We start from the raw sequence: 23863 nt of genomic DNA on the forward strand, positions 1-23863 counted from the left end.
ACAGTTGGAGGATGGATGGCGGCTAACAGATTGAGATTGAATCCTGACAAGACAGAAGTACTGTTTTGGGGGGACAGGAGGTGGGCAGATGTGGAGGATTCCCTGGTCCTGAATGGGGTAACTGTGCCCCTGAAGGACCAGGTGCGCAGCCTGGGAGTCATTTTGGATTCACAGCTGTCCATGGAGGCACAGGTTAAATCCGTGTCCAGGGCAGCTGTGTACCAGCTCCATCTGGTACGCAGGCTGAGACCCTAACTGCCTGCAGACTGCCTCACCAGAATGGTGCATGCTCTGGTTATCTCCCGCTTGGACTACTGCAATGCGCTCTTCAATGACTTTGAAGGTGACCCGGAAACTACAACTAATCCACAACGCAGCAACCAAACTGGTGACTGGGAGCGGCCGCCAAGACCATATAACACCGGTCTTGAAAGACCTACATTGGCTCCCAGTACGTTTCCGAGCACAATTCAAAGTGTTGGTGCTGACCTTTAAAGCCCTAAACGGCCTCGGTCCAGTATACCTGAAGGAGCGTCTCCACCCCCATCGTTCTACCCGGACACTGAGGTCCAGCACCGAGGGCCTTCTGGCAGTTCCCTCACTGCGAGAAGCCAAGTTACAGGGAACCAGGCAGAGGCCCTTCTCGGTAGTGGCGCCCTCCCTGTGGAACGCCCTCCCACCAGATGTCAAAGAGAACAACAACTACAGTGGTGCCCTGCAAGACGAATGCCTCGCAAGACGGAAAACTCGCTAGACGAAAGAGTTTTCCGTTTTGGAGGTGCTTCGCAAAACGAATTTCCTATGGGCTTGCTTCGCAAGACGACAATGTCTTGCGAGTTCCTGCTGGTTTTTTCCCTCCCCCCCTTTTTCTAAGCCGCTAAGCCACTTATCTGATCAGCAGATAAGCCGCTAAAAGCCGCTAATAGCGCTAATAGCGCTAATCCGCTAATCCTTCAATGGGCTTGCTTCGTAAGACGAAAAAACTGCTAGACGAAGAGAATCACAGAACGGATTCTTTTCATCTTGCAAGGCACCACTGTACCAGACTTTTAAAAGACATCTGAAGGCAGCCCTGTTTAGGGAAGCTTTTAATGTTTGATGTATCACAGTATTTTAATATTCTTTTGGAAGCCGCCCAGAGTGGCTGGGGAAGCCCAGGCAGATGGGTGGGGTATAAATAATAAATAATAAATTATTATATTATTATTATTATTATTATTACTATTTTCATTTAAATAGGATGGAAATATTGAAGCCCTTTTACAGTACAGTGGTACCTCGGGTTAAGTACTTAATTCATTCCGGAGGTCCGTTCTTAACCTGAAACTGTTCTTAACCTGAAGCACCACTTTAGCTAATGGGGCCTCCTGCTGCTGCTGCGCCACCGGAGCACAATTTCTGTTCTTATCCTGAAGCAAAGTTCTTAACCCGAGGTAATATTTCTGGGTTAGCGGAGTCTGTAACCTGAAGCGTATGTAACCCGAGGTACCACTGTACTTTCTCTTTTCCTAGAGTAGCTCTCTAAAGACGCCTTCTCCCTGTGTCAAGAGTACTGCAGTCACTAAACTGGCATTTTGACATCCTCAGCTTTTAGTCCTCCCTTCTGCCTAGCTATTTAGGAAAGTGGAACCACTGTGCAAGCTGCCAACTCATAAATCAGCGGCTTAGGCAAAGCTTTTGTAGAACTGATATGAAATAAATGACCAAACAAGAGAGATTCTTTTTCAATAAGCCAACTCCCACACCCAGCTAGTCTTCCAGGAAGAAACTTATTGCACCCAGCCTGAAACAACAGCCATGGTGACGCACACAACACATTCCCTGCTCTTGAACTAGTCATCCATAATTTCTGGGAAACAGTATCTTCCTACACCTCTGTTTAGCGGTAGTGCAGCTAAACTGGGAGAGGGAGGAAGAGATCTGGATGGCTTTATGAATTAGCTGAGCTAGCAAAGGCTAGCAGAGAAAGAAAATACTGATCCCTGCCTGTTCATTATATCTGCCCTGCAGATGAAAATGATTTTCCTTCTAAGGGAAAGTGTTACAGCAGGAAAACTGTGGGGCTCACTAATATAACAATGCATTTCAGGCCAGGTGAGAATCCGATCTCAAGGCCCTCTGAAAAGATCTGCTAATACAGTGGTTCCAGGTTAAATAGAAGAGGTGCCTCCCTTTCATGGAGAGCTGTTTTACTGGGATGGGGGGATGCACACACGAAACTGTTCCTGGCACTTTTGCCGGGGGAAAGCATGACAGAGATTTCTGAGGAAGTCACAGTTTCTCTGAGCGAAGATGGTGGCAAGCCTATACACTAGAGTCAGCAATGTCTCTCATGCAAAATGAGAGACTCATAGGGAGTCTGGAACTACCATTTAGAAGACAGAGAAGCAAGGAAAAAAATTGATATTTTTTGTTGTATGTGTCTGCCTGTATTGTGTTCTCTTCTGGTTGCGTAATCTCAAAAAAGGATGTTGGGGAGCTGGAAAGGATAAAGAAAATGAGAGCTAAAACTATCAGGGGGCTCAGCCATCTCCTGTAAGAGGTTACAGGTTACAATGTTGAGGTTCTTAGCGTGGGGGGGGGGGAGAATTTATGTGGGGGGCATAACAGAAGTTTATATAACTGTCCATGGCAGAAAGAATGTGGATAGGGAGAACTTTTCTCTTTCATAAAATTTTTACCACCTGGAGCCATCCTGTGAAGGGTGAGAGATTCAGGACAAACAAAGGGTTACAACAGTACATATATAGGACTTGTCCACATCTGAGCATTATTTAGCTATAAATCCCCTCTCTCCCCCCCCCTTCAACTGCTACTTCGACTGGAGTAGCACACACCAACAGGTTATTTTGTGTATGAGGAACAACTTTGGTATTTCCTATTTGAAATATACTCAGAGTCACAAAGTGATTTCATGCTCTTTATTCAGCTCATAGTGGTGAGGAGGAATGAATGAAACTCCCCTCACAGTATCTGCTTTATATACATTATTTACACAATGGGCTGCACATGATTGGCTAATTCCGGAATTCTACTGTAAGCCAATCAGGTTGTGGATTCACTTCTATCTGGAGCAGGATTTGGTGGTTCCTGCCAACCAATCATACTGCTGCATTGTTCTAGGACCAATCAGACTGCTGCATTCTGAATCCTATTGTTCTAGGACCAATCAGACTGCTGCAGTTTGGATCCTATTCAACTCAGTACATAACACTATTCATACTAGTAGCTTTTCCTTTTGTGTTTGTCCATGCCTTCTAATTTGTTGAATCTATTATACCAACTGAATACCAACTGTGTATGGGACCAGATAGGTGCATGTGCACTTTGTTTTTTAAAAGTTTCAATTCTACCAAAAATAAATAAAATAGAGAACAGTAGAGCAGCTCAAACATGCAAACTAATATATATGAATGTTGGCATCTGTCTCTAGAGACAATGGAGTGAGCCTTTGGGGATGAGGTCAAACCGCTGTGCTAGCACACTGAAGTGACCTTCCTAGGGCACAAGCTTGGGTGGTGTGTATGGAGGGGCTGGGCTGCCCAAACATCAAGAACCCCCTCTTGGCCTCACTGATGTGGACCAAAGGAAAGCAGAGCAATACATTTGGCACCAGCCTGGCTGCAGGAGTTGCCAGAAGGAGGCATGTAAGATGCCATCCAACCATCTTAGGGACTGCACTCTGGATTTGTGTCGGGTTTACTCCTTAGCCTTTACTTCTCTCAAAGATGTGCTGCAAGGCAATGATGGTTTAAGATCAGAAATTTCCTTCCCGTAGATGGCTATCTTCCCAGGAAGAAAACTTACACACCCAACATGTTAATTCCCCAAGTTTCTACCATCACCCTCTTACAGATCTAGAGTTAGTGAATGTTAAATATTAGTAAAATGGTAGAATTTAGATAATACTGTATTTAGGACATTGAAGGGAAAATACAGGCTGCAGCAGCTCTCCTGAACTGTGCCAAACATGGGAATTCCTGGGGTTAACCTATGCAAACTAACCTGGCCGGGCTAGCTGAGTGCAAGCCATTATGAAACAATGGTCAGTCATTAACATATTAAAGAAGCACCTTTGGGACAGGGCAAAACAGAGTTGCCTTGGTTACTGTGGAGGGAGAAAGATTGGGAGGAGGCAGGCAGTGCCCACAAGGAGAAAAAATGTCCTTTTACACAGAGGCTTGGAGCCAGTCGTCCACAAGAGCAATGCAACTGACTTCAATGATATCACTCCTAGTACACCATTAATTACAGTAACTATGAAGTCTGTTTTTCCTTAGCATAATTTTGAAATGTAACACCCCCAAAAATAAATATTATGCAGGAAACATAACCAAACAATATAAGAATAGTCAAAAAATAAGGAAGGACAAAAATTTCAGTTCACTTTCAAACCATTGGCATATCAGGCAAAAGAAAATAAGGATACATTACAAAATGCAATGTTACATTATAAAGCATAATAACCAATATTTCAATCTCTAATGAAACCAATCACCTGTCTCCTTGATCCTTGCCCATCCTGGCTTATAAAAGCTAGCCGGGAAGGGCTGGGCGGGGTGGTGAATGCTTCTCTCTGTGCGGGAGCCTTTCCAGACCTGCTGAAAGAGGCGGTTATCAAACTGCTTCTTTAAAAACCATCTTTAGATGCTGCCATTATGGCCAACTATCACCCAGTCTCAAATCTTCCATTCTTGGGCAAGGTGATTGAGCCAGTGGTTGCTGAACAACTCCAGGCACGCCTGGAAGAAGCGGACCATTTGGATCCCTTCCAGTCGGGATTCAGGCCTCATCACGGGACTGAAACTGCCTTGGTCGCACTGGTCGATGATCTCTGGCAGGCTAGGGACAAAGGTGAGAGCTGTTTCCTAGTTCTGCTGGATCTCTCAGCGGCTTTAGACACCATCAACCATAACATCCTTCTGGACCGTCTAGGGTCTGGGAGCTGGGGGCACTGTTAGACAGTGGTTCCGCTCCTTCCTCCTGGGCCGTGTTCAGAAAGTAGGGGGGATGAGTGTTCAGACCCCGGGGCTCTCACTTGTGGGGTTCTGTCCCCTCCCCCATGCTTTTTAACATCTACATGCAGCCACTGGGAGTCCCTGAATGACCAGGTGTGCAGCCTGGGAGTCATTCTGGACTCACAGCTGTCCATGGAGGCACAGGTCAATTCTGTGTCCAGCGCAGCTGTTTATCAGCTCCATCTGATACGCAGGCTGAGACCCTACCTGCCCGCAGACTGTGTTGCCAGAGTGGTGCATGCTCTAGTTATCTCTCGTTTGGACTACTGCAATGTGCTCTATGTGGGGCTACCTTTGAAGGTGACCCGGAAACTACAACTAATCCAGAATGTGGCAGCTAGACTGGGGACTGGGAGTGGCCACCGAGACCATATAACACTGGTCTTGAAAGACCTACACTGGCTCCCAGTACGTTTCCGAGCACAGTCCAAAGTGTTGGTGCTGACCTTTAAAGCCTTAAACGGCCTCGGTCGAGTATATCTGAAGGAGCGTCTCCACCTCCATTGTTCTGCCCGGACACTGAGGTCCAGAGCCGAGGGCCTTCTGGCGGTTCCCTCGCTGCGAGAAGCCAACTTACAGGAAGCCAGGCAGAGGGCCTTCTTGATAGTGGCACCCGCTCTGTGGAATGCCCTCCCACCAGATGTCAAAGAGAAAAATAACTACCAAACTTTTAGAAGACATCTGAAGGCAGCCCTGTTTAGGGAAGCTTTTAATGTTTAATAGGTTATTGTATTTTAGTGTTTTGTTGGAAGCCGCCCAGAGTGGCTGGGGAAACCCAGCCAGATGGGCGGGATATAAATACAGTAAATTGTTGTTGTTGTTGTTGTTGGCATGTGCCTTTGACAGCTGTGTGAATGGCAGAATTCAACAATTGCAATTTTCCCTGGCATACAGATACAATGATGGAGTAAACCACTTTTTGAGGATCTGCTTGTCACACAGCTGTTAAGGACATGAGGGTTGGGCCAGAAAAAAATGTGGTAACCTTAACAAACAGAGTCTTCTGTCAGTAAAGTTGATAGTTTTTCATTTGTCTTGCTCCTATCTACCTCAAATAAGAGCTTGCAACTTACAAAGTCAGGAGGTAAAGCTTTTCCTGGGAAGGATATTACAGTGGTACCTCGGGTTAAGTACTTAATTCGTTCCAGAGGTCCGTTCTTAACCTGAAGCACCACTTTAGCTAATGGGGCCTCCTGCTGTTGCCGCGCCACCAGAGCACAATTTCTGTTCTCATCCTGAAGCAAAGTTCTTAACCTGAAGCACTATTTCTGGGTTAGCAGAGTCTGTAACCTGAAGCATATGTAACCTGAAGCGCATGTAACCCGAGGTACCACTGTACAGTCATACCTTGGGTTAAATGTGCTTCAGGTTGAGCGTTTTCAGGTTACGCTCCATGGCGACCCAGAAGTACCGGAGTGCATTACTTCCGGGTTTTGCCGCTCATGCATGCACAGACGCTCAAAATGATGTCATGTGCATGCGCAGGAGCAGCGAATCACGACCCGCGAACGCGCAGACGTGGGTTGCGTTCGCTTCAGGAAGTGAACGGGGCTCTGGAACAGATCCCGTTCGCATCTAGAGGTACCACTGTAATGACTGAAAAAGTTTCACTTTTGTAGAGCATGATCCTGGACAAGTTTGTTCCAAAATCAATCCCATGGAGTCTAAACAAACTTGCTCACAGAGTCCTAGAATTGGAGGGGGCCTTTTGCTATCATCTAGTTCAAAGTTTCCCAATCTTTGAGTTCATTTACCCCTTGATGGGCTTATAAAGTTGTCATCAACCCCAAGCTAAAAATTTTTTGGAATGTCAAGAAATATCAATATATAATCAACATTCATTAATCAGCATTAGTCACCATGACCAGATATCATTTTTAAAAATAAAAAAATAGGAATTTGTGAGATGTATACTTTTTCCAGGAATGATCACAGGAGAAGATGTGGCAAGTATTAAAGCTCCAGCAGATGGCACCAGATACCTGTCCTTAAACACTGTGGCATTGGTAGTAGCATCTCTCCCTCTAAAGAATAAAGGCTTGCGGTACCAAAAAACATTTATTTAATCAGTTTTGCAAACTGTGCATGGGCGTATCACAACCCAGCAAAGTGGAAAAAAATTAAATCAACAAGGAAGGCCAGACTGGGGAAACTGTGCCCCTGAAGGACCAGGTGTGCAGCCTGGGAGTCATTTTGAACTCACAGCTGTCCATGCAGGTGCAGGTTAATTCTGTATACCTGAAGGAGCCTCTCCACCCCCATCATTCAGCCTGGACACTGAGGTCCAGCTCTGAGGGCCTTCTGGTGGTTCCCTCACTGTGAGAAGGGACGTTACAGGCAACCAGGCTGAGGGCCTTCTCGGTAGTGGCGCCCGCCCTGTGCAAAGCCCTCCCATCAGATGTCAAAGGAATAAACAACTATCTGACTTTTAGAAGACATCTGAAGGCAGCCCTGTTTAGGGAGGTTTTTAATGCTTGATGTTTTATCGTGTTTTTAATATTCTGCTGGGAGCCACCCAGAGTGGCTGGGAAAACCCAGCCAGATGGGTGGGGTATAAATAAATTATTATTATTATTATTATTATTATTATTATTATTATTATTATTACTACTACTAGTACTTTTTCTGGGGAGACGTAAGGGTACACATACCCTTAAACATTTTGTGAATCTAAGTTTGGCCTCTTTGAGGGGCAGTATTTCAATATGAGTAGGAAAATTGTTGTTGTTTAGTCGTGTCCAACTCTTCGTGACCCCATGGACCAGAGCACGCCAGGCACTCCTGTCTTCCACTGCCTCCCGCAGTTTGGCCAAACTCATGTTCGTAGCTTCGAGAACACTGTCCAACCATCTTGTCCTCTGTCGTCCCCTTCTCCTTGTGCCCTCCATCTTTCCCAACATCAGGGTCTTTTCCAGGGAGTCTTCTCTTCTCATGAGGTGGCCAAAGTACTGGAGCCTCAGCTTCACGAGCTATCCTTCCATTGAGCAGTCAGGGCTGATTTCCTTCAGAATGGATAGGTTTAAAAATTAGAAAATTAGAGTGTCCCTAAAACACTCTAGGAAAATTAGAGTGTCCCTAAACATTTTCTTAGAAAAAAGCACTGATTACTATACCCAGGAATAATCTGCTTTAGGAGGCTTTTAATCTCAGAGTCGTGGGTTCCTGCCCACGCTGGGCCAAAGATTCCTCCTGCCTTGCAGGGGATTGGACTAGACGACCCTTCGTGGTCCCTTTCCCCCTCTTACAATTCTAAGATGCTACAGACGCGTGGAATTTCTCCTCCTAGCGGCCGCCTCCTTCAAAGTGCAAAGAGCGCGCGCGTCCCCGCCTTCCCGACGCCGACTCTGCCGGAGAAGGCTTAGCGCAGGAGGGGTGGCCGGCCAGTGGGAGGGGCGCGAGCTGGTTTGGTGGCCTTTCATTTCGCGGAGGCTGCGGAAGGAGCCGCGTCGTTCTGCTGAGCAGCAGCCAGGAAGGCTTCGGAGGAAGAAGAGGAGGAGCAGCCGCCGCGGCAGCAGCCATGCCGGTGGGTGGTGATTCCTTCGCTAGGCTGGGCAGTCGCGCCGTTGCCCTTTCCGGACGCAGCATCAGCCTTTCCCCACATCCATCTGCCGTTGTCGTTTCTACTGCCGGGAAAAGGAGGAGATGGACTCGCCTTCCGGGGATTCCTAACGATCGTGCCCAGTTTGAAAGACGCCTGCCCTCGGCCCCGTTGCGACTCGGGAGGCGCCCCTCCCGCAAAACGGGGCGACGATGTGGAAGGGTGCTGCTCAAGGCACGGGGTGCTCTGCGCTGGGATCGGGGCGGTACCGGATCTGCGGCTTGGCACAGGCTTCCCTTGGCGGCCTTGGTCATGTCACTTAAAGGCTGGTTGTAAAGGGATTATCATTATCATTATTATTATTATTACTATTATTATTATTATTATTATTATTATTATTACTATTATTATTATTATTATTATTATTATTATTATTATTATTAGTTTGCTAGTATTTATAAAACGCTTGATCGCAGGAAAAAAACAACCTCCAAGCAGTTTTTAGGGTACTGTGAGGTATGGGCATAGTCAGGATGGTGTGGGAGGGGGCAGCTGCCCCCCCCCAATCAAGTAAATACTGTAAATAAAAATACTGAACTAACTGATCAGTTGTGTTGCAGATACTGTAACTTGGTTCTACACCCCACCCCTTAACATAAGGCCTGCTCCCCACCCCCCAAAAAATAAATCCTGGCTTACACCCATACTGTGAAGTGGTGTTGGCACCAGATTTGCAACGTGGTTTTGTCACACACATTATAGTGGTTCTTAAACTGCTTCTGCTCGCTGCTGCTGTGTGGCCCGCCTCTCTTGATCCATTTTTAAGTCTTCCATAAGGAGGGTTTGCTGCCACCGTTTGCCAAGCCAGGTAGATCACACTGATAATGAGCTGTGTGTTTTAAATCAAGTTAGGGGGAAGCAAATTAAGAGGTTCCCAATAATGAAGAAATGGGAGCCAAAGCTGTATGTTTTGCTTCACCTGAGGGGGTGTGTGAAGGTTTAAAGTGTTTTTATCCCTCTATTAAGTGGGGGGAAAGTCTCTCAAAGCTTCTTACACATATCAGTGATAAGACCAGCCTTAACCAACCTGTCACCATCCAGAAGTTTTAGACCACAATTCCCACCAGCAGTCTGGTTGTCTCTTGAGTAATATCTGTGCTTTGGAGGAAGGGTGGTATAGAAATTTAAATAATTACAATATAAACCCTAAGCCTGAGGCCTTGATCACCACCCCCTGTTGTTTTTCTTCATTGCAATCCCAATGGGTAACCTCTGATGGCAGCAACCCATTGCCTCTCAGACTGCAGTTATGAAAAACCAGAAGCCAATCCTAGTGTTGTATTCCACCCTCACAGGATCACTTTGGGAATTGATCCCTAGGAGCTGATGTTACAACAGGACTGCTAATCTGTGTATTGCTTGGTTGTGAGTGCCTCCTTCCTTGAGCAAGGCCTGATATTGGTATAGGATCCTGCACACAGTGCCCCTCACATACAAGGGCAAGAATACATTTTAAACGGAGCATGAGGATCCCTTCAAGAACATTTTGTGATCTTCAAGTGATGCATTAAAGAACTAGTTGTATTAAGGTCTCCCACAAAGCCTAGGACTTGCCGATCAGAAGGTTGGCGGTTCGAATCCCTGCGACGGGGTGAACTCCCGTTGCTCGGTCCCAGCTCCTGCCAACCTAGCAGTTCGAAAGCACCTCAAAGTGCAAGTAGATAAATAGGTACCGTTCTGACGGGAAGGTAAACGGTGTTTCCGTGTGCTGCTCTGGTTCGCCAGAAGCGGCTTAGTCATGCTGGCCACATGACCCAGAAGCTGTACGCTGGCTCCCTCGGCTAATAAAGCGAGATGAGCGCCGCAACCCTAGAGTCGGTCACGACTGGACCTAATGGTCAGGGGTCCCTTTACCTTACTTTAGTGAAAGTGTCTCATTTGAATAAACCTTTCAGCTTCTAGCAAAGATGGAAGTGACTTGAATCCATGGAAAGATTCTAGGGGTTTGTCCATCTTATGTCATCCAGTTCTGTTTGGCCCATCCCTGATATAGAACAGATTATGTGGCTTGGATTTCAGGCCTCTCTCCAGTTTCATCTTTATGAATTGTGTTTTTAGAGGTGCTAGGAAAAACTGGTTAGTAATGCAAGATCTGGCTCTTTTTTCTCCTCACTCTTCTCCCTGCCCTCCCCCAGTAGACTCCAGGAATATTACACAATAAGCCACAGGGACATACAATTCTCTCAGGGCTGTGCTGTTTACGAAGGATGCAAGTTCTGCCACAACTTTTAAACATCCTGGGTTGGGTACATACTTCATACTATGAAGATAAAAAGGACTGTTAAACTGTCTACTGAGGGGTGTTGTTGTTGTTTACTATAAAATGGCTATTTTATAACTCAGTGTTGTAAATGTATCTTTAAAAAAGATAGTCTAGTTAAAATTGAAGTACAAATTAAACACACAAATGTTTTTAGACTGAAGGAACGGCCCTCTATAAAGCAAATAGTTAAAAGCTGTTCTTCTGCATTAGCAGAAAAACAGGAAAAATAAATATTTTGAGGCCAAACATTAATATGGCATAATAAATGTTATTATGGCCTTGATTCCAGGACCAATGAAGTATCTAGTCATCTCTGAACTTCATTCCAGACCCAGAAAATGCCATCCTGGCTGATCATCAACTGCATCAACCCGAATTATCTCTTGTAACTGTGTTAGCTCTGCAATTTGCTCTGTAGTATTTGTTTTCTATCAATAAGGACATTTCCTTTTCGTCTTATGAAAAGAAGCTGTTTGCTTTTTTTGCAGGGTGGGGAGAATGGGTCCTTTGTTGTCTTTAAATAGACATTACAGGTCAAGTGTGTTTTTGATTGTAACGGATTTTAGCTACTTTCTGTTCTTGTGTGGAAATACTTTCTGTTTCTGGTGTGGGGCAAGGCAGGAAAGAAAGCAAAAGTGAAAAAAGACACCACCACCCAAGAAAGAGTCCTGTTGGATCAGACAAATGCCTATTTAATCTAGTACCTTGTTGCTTGCATTGGCTATTCAGATACCCACCCCATGAGTAGGACTCAAAGGCAATAACTATCTCCTACTGTTCCAGTAAATAATATTCAGAAAGCAGCAATACTATAAAATAGTAGTGTAAATGTTTCATGTAGAATCATAGAATCATAGAATCATAGAGTTGGAAGAGACCACAAGGGCCATCGAGTCCAACCCCCTGCCAAGCAGGAAACACCATCAGAGCACTCCTGACATATGGTTGTCAAGCCTCTGCTTAAAGACCTCCAAAGTAGGAGACTCCACCACACTCCTTGGCAGCAAATTCCACTGTCGAACAGCTCTTACTGTCAGGAAGTTCTTCCTAATGTTTAGGTGGAATCTTCTTTCTTGTAGTTTGGCTCCATTGCTCCGTGTCCGCTTCTCTGGAGCAGCAGAAAACAACCTTTCTCCCTCCTCTATGTGACATCCTTTTATATATTTGAACATGGCTATCATATCACCCCTTAACCTCCTCTTCTCCAGGCTGAACATGCCCAGCTCCCTTAGCCGTTCCTCATAAGGCATCGTTTCCAGGCCTTTGACCATTTTGGTTGCCCTCCTCTGGACACGTTCCAGTTTGTCAGTGTCCTTCTTGAATTGTGGTGCCCAGAACTGGACACTAGATGTAGTGTTAATTAGCTAATTGTTTAGGAAATGCATGAAGTACCAATAGAATTTCCTAAATCAGCCTTCCCCCACCCACCTTGGTGATTTAAATTGCCTTGATTTAAATTAATTCACCCTGACAGAAGGGAAGGAGAAAATCATTTTGGCTGACAATGTATTCTTAAAGAAAATGCATCTACAACTTGATCGCAACATATAAACAAAGTCTCAGCAAGTTATGTTCATGTGCATACGCTCAAAGACTATGGAGCACAGGTTTATGGGTGCTCCAGTTGACATCAACCTGAAATTTATTTATTTATTGCATAAATTTCAACATTTTAACAAGGTATCCAAACCCAAGCAGTTAAGGTCAAGCTTTGATATTAGTTTTTATTATTGTTTAATAAACTAGTGTTATAACATCATTGCGCAGTTGCTCAGCGAGAGATATTTCAATGGCCTCTCCATTCTTTCTCCTTGCAATTTCAGAAACATGAATTCTTTGTAGACATGACCTGTGAAGGGTGCTCTAATGCCGTCACCCGTGTTCTCAACAAGCTGGGAGGTGAGTGATACCTGGCAGACCACAAGACTCTGAACACTCAAGGCTTCTTCCTGCACTTATCATTACGCTTAAAGTATTCCTGCTTGCATTGTTTGAGGCTCCTCATGGAGTCCCTGCCATGGGAGCATATTCACCCAGTGCTTTTCCAACTGTACTGGCTCCCGGTGGAGTACAGGGTCAGATTTAAGGTGCTGGTTTTGACCTTTAAAGCCCTTCACGGCCTAGGACCCTCGTACCTATGGGACCGCCTCTCGGTATGCCCCACGGAGGACCTTAAGGTCCATAAATAGCAACACCCTGGAGGTCCCGGGCCCTAAGGAAGTTAGATTAGTCTCAACCAGAGCCAGGGCCTTCTAACTTGGTTTGCAGTTGTCAGTGCAGCTTGCTAGAAAATGTTCCAACTCATAGTGCATTCATCTTTGCATATCGTATTTTCATTGCAGGGTTTTAAAAAGATTAAATGAGCCACTTAAATGATGTGCAGCATTTGCTTCATTCTTTGCCCTAGCTGAAGTAGCAAGCAACTTCTAGAGGGCTTGCTACTTTGCTCCTAATACAGTGGTACCTCCAGTTATGAACTTAATTCGTTCCGGAGGTCCGTTCTTAACCCGAAACCGTGCTTAACCTGAGGCGCGCTTTCGCTAATGGGGCCTCCTGCTGCTGCCGTACCACTGGCACGCGACTTCCGCTCGCATCCCAGGGCAAAGTTCGCTACCAGGAGACCTACTTCTGGGTTAGCAGAGCTCATTACCCAAAGCGTTCGTAAGGAGGACAGTACATAACCTGAGGTTCCACTGTAGAGGTAGTTAGTCAGTAACTAAATATTGATTGTTGCTGGAATGTTTAACTTTCATCCCGTGTCCCTTAAGACTGCGTAATTTACTCTTCTAGACAGTTGTCCAGTCAATTTTATTCTGTTTACAAGATCAAAGGCTTACTCATTTAAATCATTGACGCATAACTCTGGTTGCTTCTGCTCTGCAGTAGGAGAGCTGAATCTGCTGCTGTCTTTACCACCTTAGCAAGTGTCTAATCTCCTGTCCTCCATTGGTGTCAGCATAACTGTTGCAAGACATTGAAGATTGCCCCCACACAAAGGATTTGCTACACATAAATTTCTTCCACGTTGGGACAGAAATGAACCTCATGTGCCTCACAGTCTTCTGCATTTCATTCTGTCAGCATATACTGAGAAGCCGCATGGTGCCTTTTTGTGTATATGTAACATGTGGTGTGTGCCTGAAGTCCCCATGTGTGGTTCCATGCAGTTTCTACCCCGATGTTACTTCCCCGTAGGAAACCACCAGCCTTGATAATGTACCTCCTTATAAAAAGTTCCCTTGGTATAGAAAGCTAGCATGTGCAAGGTGTTCTTCTTTCACGAGAACGCCTTTCAGCTGCAGACAACTGATGTTGCAGCCAGGGGGAATCCAGCTCCCAGCCATCTTGGATTCAGAGCATATGGCCCTTCCTAAGGGAAGATAGTCTAATGGAAGGAGAAGTAAGGGTGAAATTCTAAAGGAAACATCTGTCTCGCTACAAAAGCCCAATACAGAGAAGCCCTTGGTCCATCTCGCTCAGTATTGACTGGCAATGGCTCTTCAGGGTCTTAGGCAGGGCTTTTTCACATCACATCATCTGCTACCTGGAGAGGAATATGGGAAACTCCTTTTATACAGAGTCAGACCATTGGTCAATCTCTCAGTATTTTCTTAAGCTGACCAGCAGTTGCTCTCCAGGATTTCTGACAGAGGTCTTTCCCAGCCCTCCCTGGAGATCCTGGGGATTGAAGCTGAGACCTTTTTGCCTGAATGCTCTACCAGAGTTTCCCAAACTTGATTATCCAGCAGTTGGTGGACTACAATTCCCATCAACCCTAGTTGCCGGGACCAGTGGTCAGGGGTGATGGGAGTTGTAGTCCAACAACAGCTGGAGGCTCAAGTTTGGGAAACCTTGCGCTCTACCATCAAACTAAACCATCTTTTACTCATTTTTCAATGCTTGAGATGTTTTCATGCCTCTTTTGATGATTTTATCCCTGTACTCCATCTTACTATAGCTTTCTCATAGTGAAGATTTCAAATCTGTAAACAAATAAGCATAAGATAAAATACAGCCCCACCTCAACTGATGGATGTATTGCAAGTTAATATAGACTATCCATTTGACATTGCCACTCATTCAAGAAGGGGGGGGGGGATAAATTGCAGGCAGGAGACTTCAAATTTCCAATGCTGCTTCTGTACGCTGTGTCCTTTCTTTTCAGGTGTTCAGTTTGAAATTGACCTGCCCAACAAGAAGGTGAATATAGAGTCAGAGCACAGTGTTGACATCTTACTGAACACCCTGAAGAAAACTGGGAAAGATGCCTCCTACCTTGGAGACAAGTAGCCACACAGGAAGGCTTGGCTGCTGGGGCTACTGTCCTTCAGGAAAGGTCAGTTGCTAGGAATACTCTTAAGCCACTCAGGGCAGAATGCTAAAGATGAGAAGTGTGCTGAAAACAGCAACCCCCACATTGTATAAGAAACAAAATGTATGATGTGACAGAAATCTTGCTAAGAGTTTCCCACCTCCAGTGACTTCATAGACTGGACTGAAGTGAGGGCAAGGAAACTCTTAACTGCACTAGCAGGATTGACATAATACCTCCAATGTATAATAGTAGTAACTTGAGAATGATATGTGTGATGGAAAGAGGATAAATATACCAGTTGTGGGGAGGGAGGGGGGTCGTGACTTGGCAGAGTCAAAGGAAATGTATGGTGCTATTACAATTTGTTGGAAAAGAATATGTAAGGAAAACAATAAAAATTCACTTGCAAAAAAAAAAGGAAACTCTTAACTGGATGACTTCATGCCGCGTGTTCTCTTTTATATATAATATCAGAGGAGGAGATAGATCCTGTGCCATATATAAAAACTTCCTCTGCAAGCCCTGATATTTTATGTCCATTGAAGCCGGCCTCTTCTTTTGAAGTAGAGGAGCAGGTGCTGTATACAAGCTAGGACTCAAATCCAGCAGATTGTGCGTAAATCATCTGTGACTGTGTGCGCACTAAAAAAAATCAAAATCCTGTGCCACAATAATGATTCTGTACACAGCAAAACTGAATTATTTGATGCATAATCTGTTTTGCACAACACAGCTGCTGCTCATCATGAGAACCAGGGTGGAGAGAAATATATCTGTAAAATATTATTTGCCTATCTGCTTTTACTACTGAAGATTCTGTTCTGTCCTCATACCACCCCAAGTTCTGAGTTTTTAGTAGGCATTGGCTGCGCACTAGAATGCAGGCATGCTAGTGCCACATCCGCACCATACCTTTAAAGGACCATGATGCCACTTCAAACAGTCACTTGGTGTTCAGAAAAAGAATTCAGGGAGCTGTAGTTTGTTAAGGGTGCCGAGAGTTATTAGGAGACCCCTAGTCCCCTCACAGAGCTACTATTGCCGGAGTGGTTTAACAATCAATCCCTCTTCACAGGAAACTCTGGGAATTGTAGTTTTGTGAGGGGAATAGGGGACTTCTGACAAGGTACGGAAGGAATTGTAAACACACAAGTCAGGTAGGTAGGTAGGTAACCCACCAATCCATATACATCCAAACTGCTTGTGGATGCCAGCACACCAAGGACTTTCCTTCCTTCCCACCAGCTTTTGTCTGCCAGGAACTGCAGCGATGGGTAGCAGGAGCAGAACATCAAGCACATTATAGGCCGCAAGAAAAGATTTCTGCCTGCTTCTACACACCAGGGGGAGCAGCAGTTGTAGTAGCCTGCAGTAACCGGATGAGGGCCCCCCAAAGCAGCCTTTGTTTAAAATGGATGTTCCTTCTAGGTCCCACCAGCAGATGCTGCCCTTGCCTAACTCTCTCCCCCCTTCCTTTATTTTGCAGCAACGCTTAACATGGCTTCAGTCCGAAGGCGGCTGTTTACACTTCTGTCAATCTTCCTTTGACCACAGTTGCCCTGCCAGATGTTGGAGAAGAGGGGAAGGGTGGGAAGAAGAAGAAGAAGGCCTTTGGCGGGGGAAGGACTATGAGAAATTTTGACTGCAGATGTCCCACGTATTGTCCTACAGCTGTAGTGTTTCTTCTCTTTGGCTTTGTAATAAAACTTGGATCTGCTATATTCAAGTAAACACCGTGGCTCTTAGTATATATCTTTAAGCCCTGTTTTCTTTTTGGTGGGGCAGGAGCTGACTTTTAAAAATGAGTACCAATCGTGAGCTGATTTATTTCAGTCCACCAATGAGATAATATTCTAAAGAGATGAACTGAGCATTGCTAAGATACATCATTGGGTGCCAAGGAGTGTAGCTCAGTGCTAGAGCATCTGCTTTGCATGCAGAAGGTCCCAGGTTTATTCCCTGGCATCTCCAGTTAGGGCTGGGAGTATCCCACCTGAAATCTTGGAGACCCACTGCCAATCATGGGGGCAATCCTGAGCTTGATGGACCAATGGTGTCGCTCGGTATTAGGTCACTAGGTTCCAAACATATTCTCATTTGACTAAAATTCTCCAATGGCAACATAGCAATTGGGTGCCATAGTGGATCAAGTGTCAGACATGTCAGGGAGGTGAAATCTCTTGTCTTATGTGCACTTGGATACATTTGACGAGTGACCTTAAACAAGTTACTGCCTCTTCAGCCTAACCTACCTGCCCAAGATAGTGGGCCAATAGAAATGGGAGAACCTCATTTGTATTGCCTTGTGCTCCTTGAAGGAAGGTAGGAAGCAAATGTAGTGTGTCTTAGTCCTTGTACACTGGTACCTCGGGTTAAGTACTTAATTTGTTCCTGAGGTACGTTCTTAACCTGAAACTGTTCTTAACCTGAAGACCACTTTAGCTAATGGGGCCTCCTGCTGCTGCCGTGCCGCCAGAGCACGATTTCTGTTCTCATCCTGAAGCAAAGTTCTTAACCCGAGGTACTATTTCTGGGTTAGCGGAGTCTGTAACCTGAAGCATATGTAACCTGAAGCGTATGTAACCTGAGGTACCACTGTACTTCCAGAAGAGCATCTGCACTTCTTTCTGCTGCTATTGAGAAGAAACGAGCCAGAAATGGCTGTGGTCACTTCAGTTTAATATTAAGACAAGAATAGAGACGGCCTTTTTATTTTTATTTTTTTTGGTTGAGGAGTGGGGAAATGTTCTCACGCTGCCTGCACCATTTTATTGGGGAATCAGTGGCAGAAGATAGAGCATCTGAGGAAAAATCCAAGAGAAGGTGCTGTGAGCAAATAAGCGATAATAGTTGTGTTAATATATCCCACAGCTAGCACATCTCTGGAGACGCTAAGCTAATTTCCCTCATAGGTCTCAGGAGTAGGTTGTTGTTTGGAAACTATATCTAACATTTTCCATCACAACAGTATACACTGCCAAACAGAGGTCTTGAATAAGGAGAGATGTGCTAGCTACAGAGATGGGTCTCTCTTCTCTTCCCCCACACTTTCCCAGCTATCAGTTCATGCAATTTCCTCCTCTTTTTCTCAGTCCTAAATGTCAATAACAATTGTCGCAATGCCATGAGAGTCTGTAAAATGAATCTGAAATGTGAATCTGAGAAATGCAACCAAAACAAACCTAACAGCTGGGGAGTGGCTTGTTGATTTCATCTCCCCCCTACCCCGCCCCACTTAATCACAATAGAAATTGTGGATGAGGTTTCCTTGTCCTTTAAAACACACATATACACACTCCATCTTCCAAGACAACCTTTGGCACACTTACCTATCATCTACCTATTTTGATGTCGCCCTTCAATGGAGGATCACAGGGCAGTTTACAATATGAAAACAAAAAAAATACATATAGTAACAAATGAGAACAGTACTCTCCCCTGTTTAAAAGGCCATAGATTCTCTAATTAGCCAAAGGCCTGAGAGAAGAGGAATGTTTTTGCTTGATGCCTAAAGATATGTAATGAAGGCACTAGGTGAGCCTCCCTCGGGAGAGCAGGGTGTCATCACAGAAAAGGCCTGTTTTCATGCTGCCACCCTCTAGCAAAGGAGGCACAGGAAGAGCAACCTCGCATGATGATTGCAGGGTCCGGGAGGTTCATATGGGGACAGGCAGTCCTTGACGTATTGCAGTCTTAGTTAAGGCTTAGTAGGGCAAAACCAGCACTTGGAATTGGGCCCAGAAACTAGTTGGCAGTTCAGCTAGGATTGGCATTATATACTCAATCCATCTTGCCCAGGACAGAACCTGGCCTCCCAATTCTGCACCAGCTGAAGTTTCTGAACCATCTTCAGAGGCAGCCCCATGTATCATACAAAGCAGTAATCTAACCTAGAGGTCACCAGAGCACAGATGACAGGCGCTAGGTTATCCTTGTCCATATAGGGGCGCAGCTGGGCCACCAGCCCAAGCTGATGGAAGGTATTCTATGCCACTGAGGCCACCTGAGCCACGTGACAGCCAAGGATCCAGGAGTACCCCCAAGCTACATACGTGCCCCTTCAGAGGGAGTGTAACCCCATCAAGAGCAGACCACCTCCCATCCATCCAGTTTAGCGGACCACCCACTAACAGCGCCTCAGTTTTATCTGGATTGAGCTTCAGTTTGTTGGTTCTCATCTAGTCCATTACCAAGGCAAGACACCAGTCCAGCACGTTCACTGCCACACCTGCAAGTGTAAATGAGAAGTAGAGCTGTGTGCCATCAGCATATTGCTGGCAACGTACTCTCAAACTCTGGATGATGCCACTCAGCAGTTTCATGTAGATGTTAAACAGCAAGGAGGATAAAACTGAGCCCTGAGGAACTCAACATTGAAGGCTCCACAGGGCTCCTCAAGCATTATCCTCTGGAAACGGCCATCCAAGTTGGACCACCCCAAAGCAGGGCCATCCATCCCTAGCTTAGACGGCCGCTCCAGAAGGATGCCATGGTTGATGGTATCGAAAGCCGCTGAGAGGTCGAGGAGAATTAACAAGGACACATTTTGTCACATACAGGGTGACCAAAGCAGTTTCTATGCCAAAACTGGGCCTAAACTCCAATTGAAATGGATCTGGAAAATCAGTTTCCTAGATCAGGTCTGTGACTATCTGCTCAAGAACCTTGCCCAAGAAGGGGAGACTGGCAACTGGTCAGTTATTACAGTGGTACCTTGGTTCTCAAATGCCTTGGTTGTCAAACAACTTGGAACCCAAACACTGCAAACCCGGAAGTAAGTGTTCTGGTTTGTGAACTTTTTTTGGAAGCTGAATGTGCTCTTTTGAGTGTTACGCTTCTGATTTGAGTGCCACACTTCTGTTTTGTGTGCCACACTTCCATTTATAGTGTTACGCTGAGGTCTGTCTGTTTTTGCTATTTATTTTGCGTTTTCGTGGCTGTGTGTGTGTGTCTGTGTGAAACCCAGTTCAGCTACTGATTGATTGCGTGACTGTAGTACATTGTTTATTGCTTTCCTTTTATGGATCAGTGGTCTCGTTAGATAGTAAAATTCATGTTATATTGCTGCTTTAGGGGTTGTTTTTAAAAGTCTGGAATGGATAGATCCATTTTGCATTGCTTTCTATGGGAAAGCATGCCTTGGTTTGGGAACGCTTTGGTTTGGGAACGGACTTTTGGAACGGATTAAGTTTGAGAACCAAGGTACCACTGTACTTAGATTTTCCAAATCCAAGGAGGACTTCTGACGGAATGGTGTTGCTGCTGCCTCCTTGAAGCAGGCAATGGGACTTAACAGCATAATTCTGTATATGTGTACTCCTAGTGAATTCAATTAAACTTACTCTCCTGGCTAAGTATGTATAGGACTGCAGCCCAAGTGTCCATAATTCTACCCTGGATTATGGCCATATCTCTCCCCCTTCGCACACACACACTCCAGCATTAAAGCATTCTTATTATTTGTTTAAGCCTTACTAAGAGCATTTGAGGTGTGTGACAGAATCATGTCCATTAATGCTGCCGAAGAATCAATCTTTTGAAACTTTCTGGGTTTCATGCGCTCAGTTTCTCCACTGGATCATTTGAGTTAACAGCTAGTTGACTCTTGTTTACCTATTCAACAGCTTTTCCTTTTAGTTTCTGGCTAACCGTAAATGTATGGAAACACTGGGTATTTAGTTTAAAGCCCTTCATAGCTAAAATTAGAGTGTGGCTCTTCCAAGGAAGGAGAATGAAATCAAAACACACAAACAAAAGGGCTTAACTTTGTTTGCTGGTGGTGGAGTAGCAACATTTAAAGTAGTTCTTTTTTAAAAAAAATTCTTTTTATTGAATTCCTTTTATACACACAACAAGAAAAAACAAATACATTCATACTAAAAAGAAAAAAAAGAAAAAAAAGAAAAAGTGAGAAAAAAAAATCAAATAAGGTAAAAAAGAGACAAAAAACTACAACAGATAACATAAAAACAACGACTTCCTTCCCTACTGATTTCGGGTATATACTTTCAATAGTTTCATTTTTACCGCTGGTATATTATTTTTAATTTGCACATCGGAAGTTTTAAAACAGACCTGCTGTATTTGGTAAGTTTTTAAAATTACCTTCAAAATAAACCATAAATTTGTTCCAATCCTCTTTTAGCTTTGTATTTTTATGATTTCTAATTCTTTGTGTCAATCTTGCCAATTCGATAAAGTCGTATAGTTTTAATTGCCAATCCCTCACCGTTGGAAGATTTGTGCTTTTCCAATTTTGAGCGATTAGCATCCTGGCCAACATTTAAAGTAGTTCTTGCAGCCTGCTGCTAAACACTTACTTGGAATATGTTCAGGATCGCAGTTGCAGGGCAAGGGAGCTCAGCTGGTTAGAGTGCTGATAATGCCAAGGTTGCAATTTTGATCTCCGTATGGGGTAGCTACATATTCCTGCCTTGCAGGGGGTTGGACTAGATCAGGCATCCCCAAACTTGGCCCTCCAGATGTTTTGGGACTACAATTCCCATCATGCCTGACCACTGGTCCTGTTAGCTAATGATGATGGGAGTTGTAGCCCCAAAACAGCTGGAGGGTCAAGTTTGGGGATGCCTGGACTAGATGATCCTCAGAGTCCCTTCCAACTCCACAATTCTATGATTCTAAGATGATAATGGTTTTGGCAGCTGGACACCTGTGGACTTCATACAGCCCTTGCCCTATTTATTTATTATTATTATTTTGGCTCTCACTTCTCCCTGCATTAAATGGGACATGAGGTGCTGTTTATTGAGCACTGAGTCTTGATTTGTTTGCAGGGACAATGTTAGACAATGTTGGCTATTTACCGGGCATTCGTTCCAATTTGTTTGCAGGGAGGTTAGATGAGGTGCCAAAGCAAGTGTTATTTTGTACTTTCCAGTGCATTTACCAGATTTTATTTGTGATTTTACTGTGTGTTTCACGTAAACCACTTAGAGGCTTCGATAAACCATATATAAACATCCTTAAATAAATAGGTAGTCAGCCTGGTAGTTACTCCTCTCCGATTCCAAGCATTTTCCCCATCAACTGAAGAAAAGATCAGGGTGGTCTAATCCCTCTGCCTCCCCACCACCAAAATAAGAATAATAAGAAAAGTTTCTTCAGATTTCATTGCTTAATGAACTAAACTAGAATCTCGGCATACTCTATAAGCAGGCAGTGAATGCTTAGAGTGGGGAATCTGTCCTCCTTTACAGGGCTTATAGCTCCCACTCTGCTCCAGAACTGTCCTCTCAGAACAATAACGTATCATTAGTATAGGACCCACAGTTCTCTTTTCCTCTGCCATTATCTCTTAATGGGTTCAGAAAGCCTGTCTTTACCGCATATGTAATTTTCCTGATTCTTTCTTAGTGTGACAGGTTTTAGTTAGCCTCTTCCTCTTCCAGCTCTCTAATAACCAGAATCTTTCGCCTCAGGCCCTTGGTGTGTGGTGTCACTGTCTTGTGCTGCAATATTATGAGTTCATTTTGTGGCGTTTGTTCCCCCCCCCCCGCCCCCGTCTTTTTCCTTCAGTATTTCAGCCTTAAGGTATCTGCTCTTTAGCCATCAGGAAGCTACAATATTCAAGACTGGCAACATATATTAATTAAAGGCAGGGTTTTTTTCAGCTGGAACTCACCAGACCTAATTTCCGGCACTCTCAGGTGGGCGCCATTGCCATTCTAAGAGAATGAGGGAGGTGTTCGTGGTAACTCTTTTTCTAGAAAAAGAGCACTGATTAAAGGTATATCCTTGCCGATACAGATTGGAACAAAAGATGATGGAAGAGAAGATATCAGAAAAGGTGAGGAAGCCAGCTCTTCCTTTGCCCCTGATTGTTCATCTTACCAGTGGCGTAGCGTGGGTTGTCAGCACCCGGGGCAAGGCCGGGCCCCCCTGCACCCCCCACGCTACGCCACTGCATCTCACTGTCTGTGCACAATTAATAATGTGGCTTTTTTTTTTAAATTTATGAGGACAGTTGTTGATGGCGGTTTCATGGCAATGGCCACCCATGTTTGAGTGTTTCCCCTTCTTTCATCAGAATTACATTTGCCTCTGAATTCCACTAAAAACAAAGCTAAGCTCACTATTTGTGCTTTTGTTGAATCGCAGAAGCGATATCACCGACACCCAATTCTGCAGTGTTTTCATAAACTCTGCATCCAGGAATTTCAGAGTGTGTTTTAGTACTATGACAACAAGTATTATATGTTTTCCCCATACCTATATCTTTGTGATCATTCATATATATATATATATATATATATATATATATATATATATATGCTTTCGTAGATTTTCACGGGTACAGGAATGCAGGTTTTGGTGTTTTCGGGTATCTTCCCGTGTAAGAGTTGGGGTGTCTAGGCGACGTTTCGACGAGGTCTCACTCGTCATCTTCAGGCTGGTGCTTTCGGCTTCTTGTTACTAGAACAGAGCAGGATCTCAGTGTTTGAGTTCCTATAAATACTGTTGAGGGGGTGTGGTGTATAGCCTCCAACGTTCTGGGCAGAGAGGAAGTTCCCAGGTTATTGTGCCTTTTCTTCTTTTGTTCATTAATTACTTGAGGGATATCTTGAGTGATTTCTTGAGTGATATTCTGAGTACCACTTAGGAGGGTCATTAGGTGTGGATTAGTTGCTAAAGCTTTCGTGTCTTGACCT

The 23863-nt window shown here is 44.6% G+C and overlaps 1 protein-coding gene across 2 annotated transcripts; it reads left to right on the forward strand.

Moving 5' to 3' along the window:
- Positions 1 to 4019: 4019 nt before the first annotated feature.
- On the forward strand, positions 4020 to 16925 carry ATOX1 (antioxidant 1 copper chaperone). Of its 2 annotated transcripts, none has more exons than XM_081181161.1 (4): positions 4020 to 4253; positions 12703 to 12778; positions 15045 to 15215; positions 16681 to 16925. In XM_081181161.1, exons 1-3 carry the CDS (start codon positions 4035 to 4037, stop codon positions 15167 to 15169), a joined length of 420 nt encoding a protein of 139 aa, XP_081037287.1. In that variant the 5' UTR covers positions 4020 to 4034; the 3' UTR covers positions 15170 to 15215; positions 16681 to 16925. The 2 variants fall into 2 exon arrangements, with proteins under 2 accessions (XP_081037287.1, XP_081037288.1); XM_081181162.1 differs by lacking the exon at positions 4020 to 4253 and adding an exon at positions 8365 to 8541.
- Positions 16926 to 23863: the final 6938 nt, after the last annotated feature.

This window comes from Podarcis bocagei, assembly GCF_964188305.1.
Source record: "Podarcis bocagei genome assembly, chromosome: 2".
Taxonomy (NCBI): domain Eukaryota; kingdom Metazoa; phylum Chordata; class Lepidosauria; order Squamata; family Lacertidae; genus Podarcis; species Podarcis bocagei.

Coding starts and splice junctions, on each gene's coding strand:
- ATOX1 (XM_081181161.1), top strand. CDS start 4,035: ATGAAACAATGGTCAGTCATTAACATATTAAAGAAGCACCTTTGGGAC. Junction 4,254..12,702: donor CTAGTACACCATTAATTACA/GTAACTATGAAG, acceptor TTGCAATTTCAG/AAACATGAATTCTTTGTAGA. Junction 12,779..15,044: donor TGTTCTCAACAAGCTGGGAG/GTGAGTGATACC, acceptor CTTTCTTTTCAG/GTGTTCAGTTTGAAATTGAC.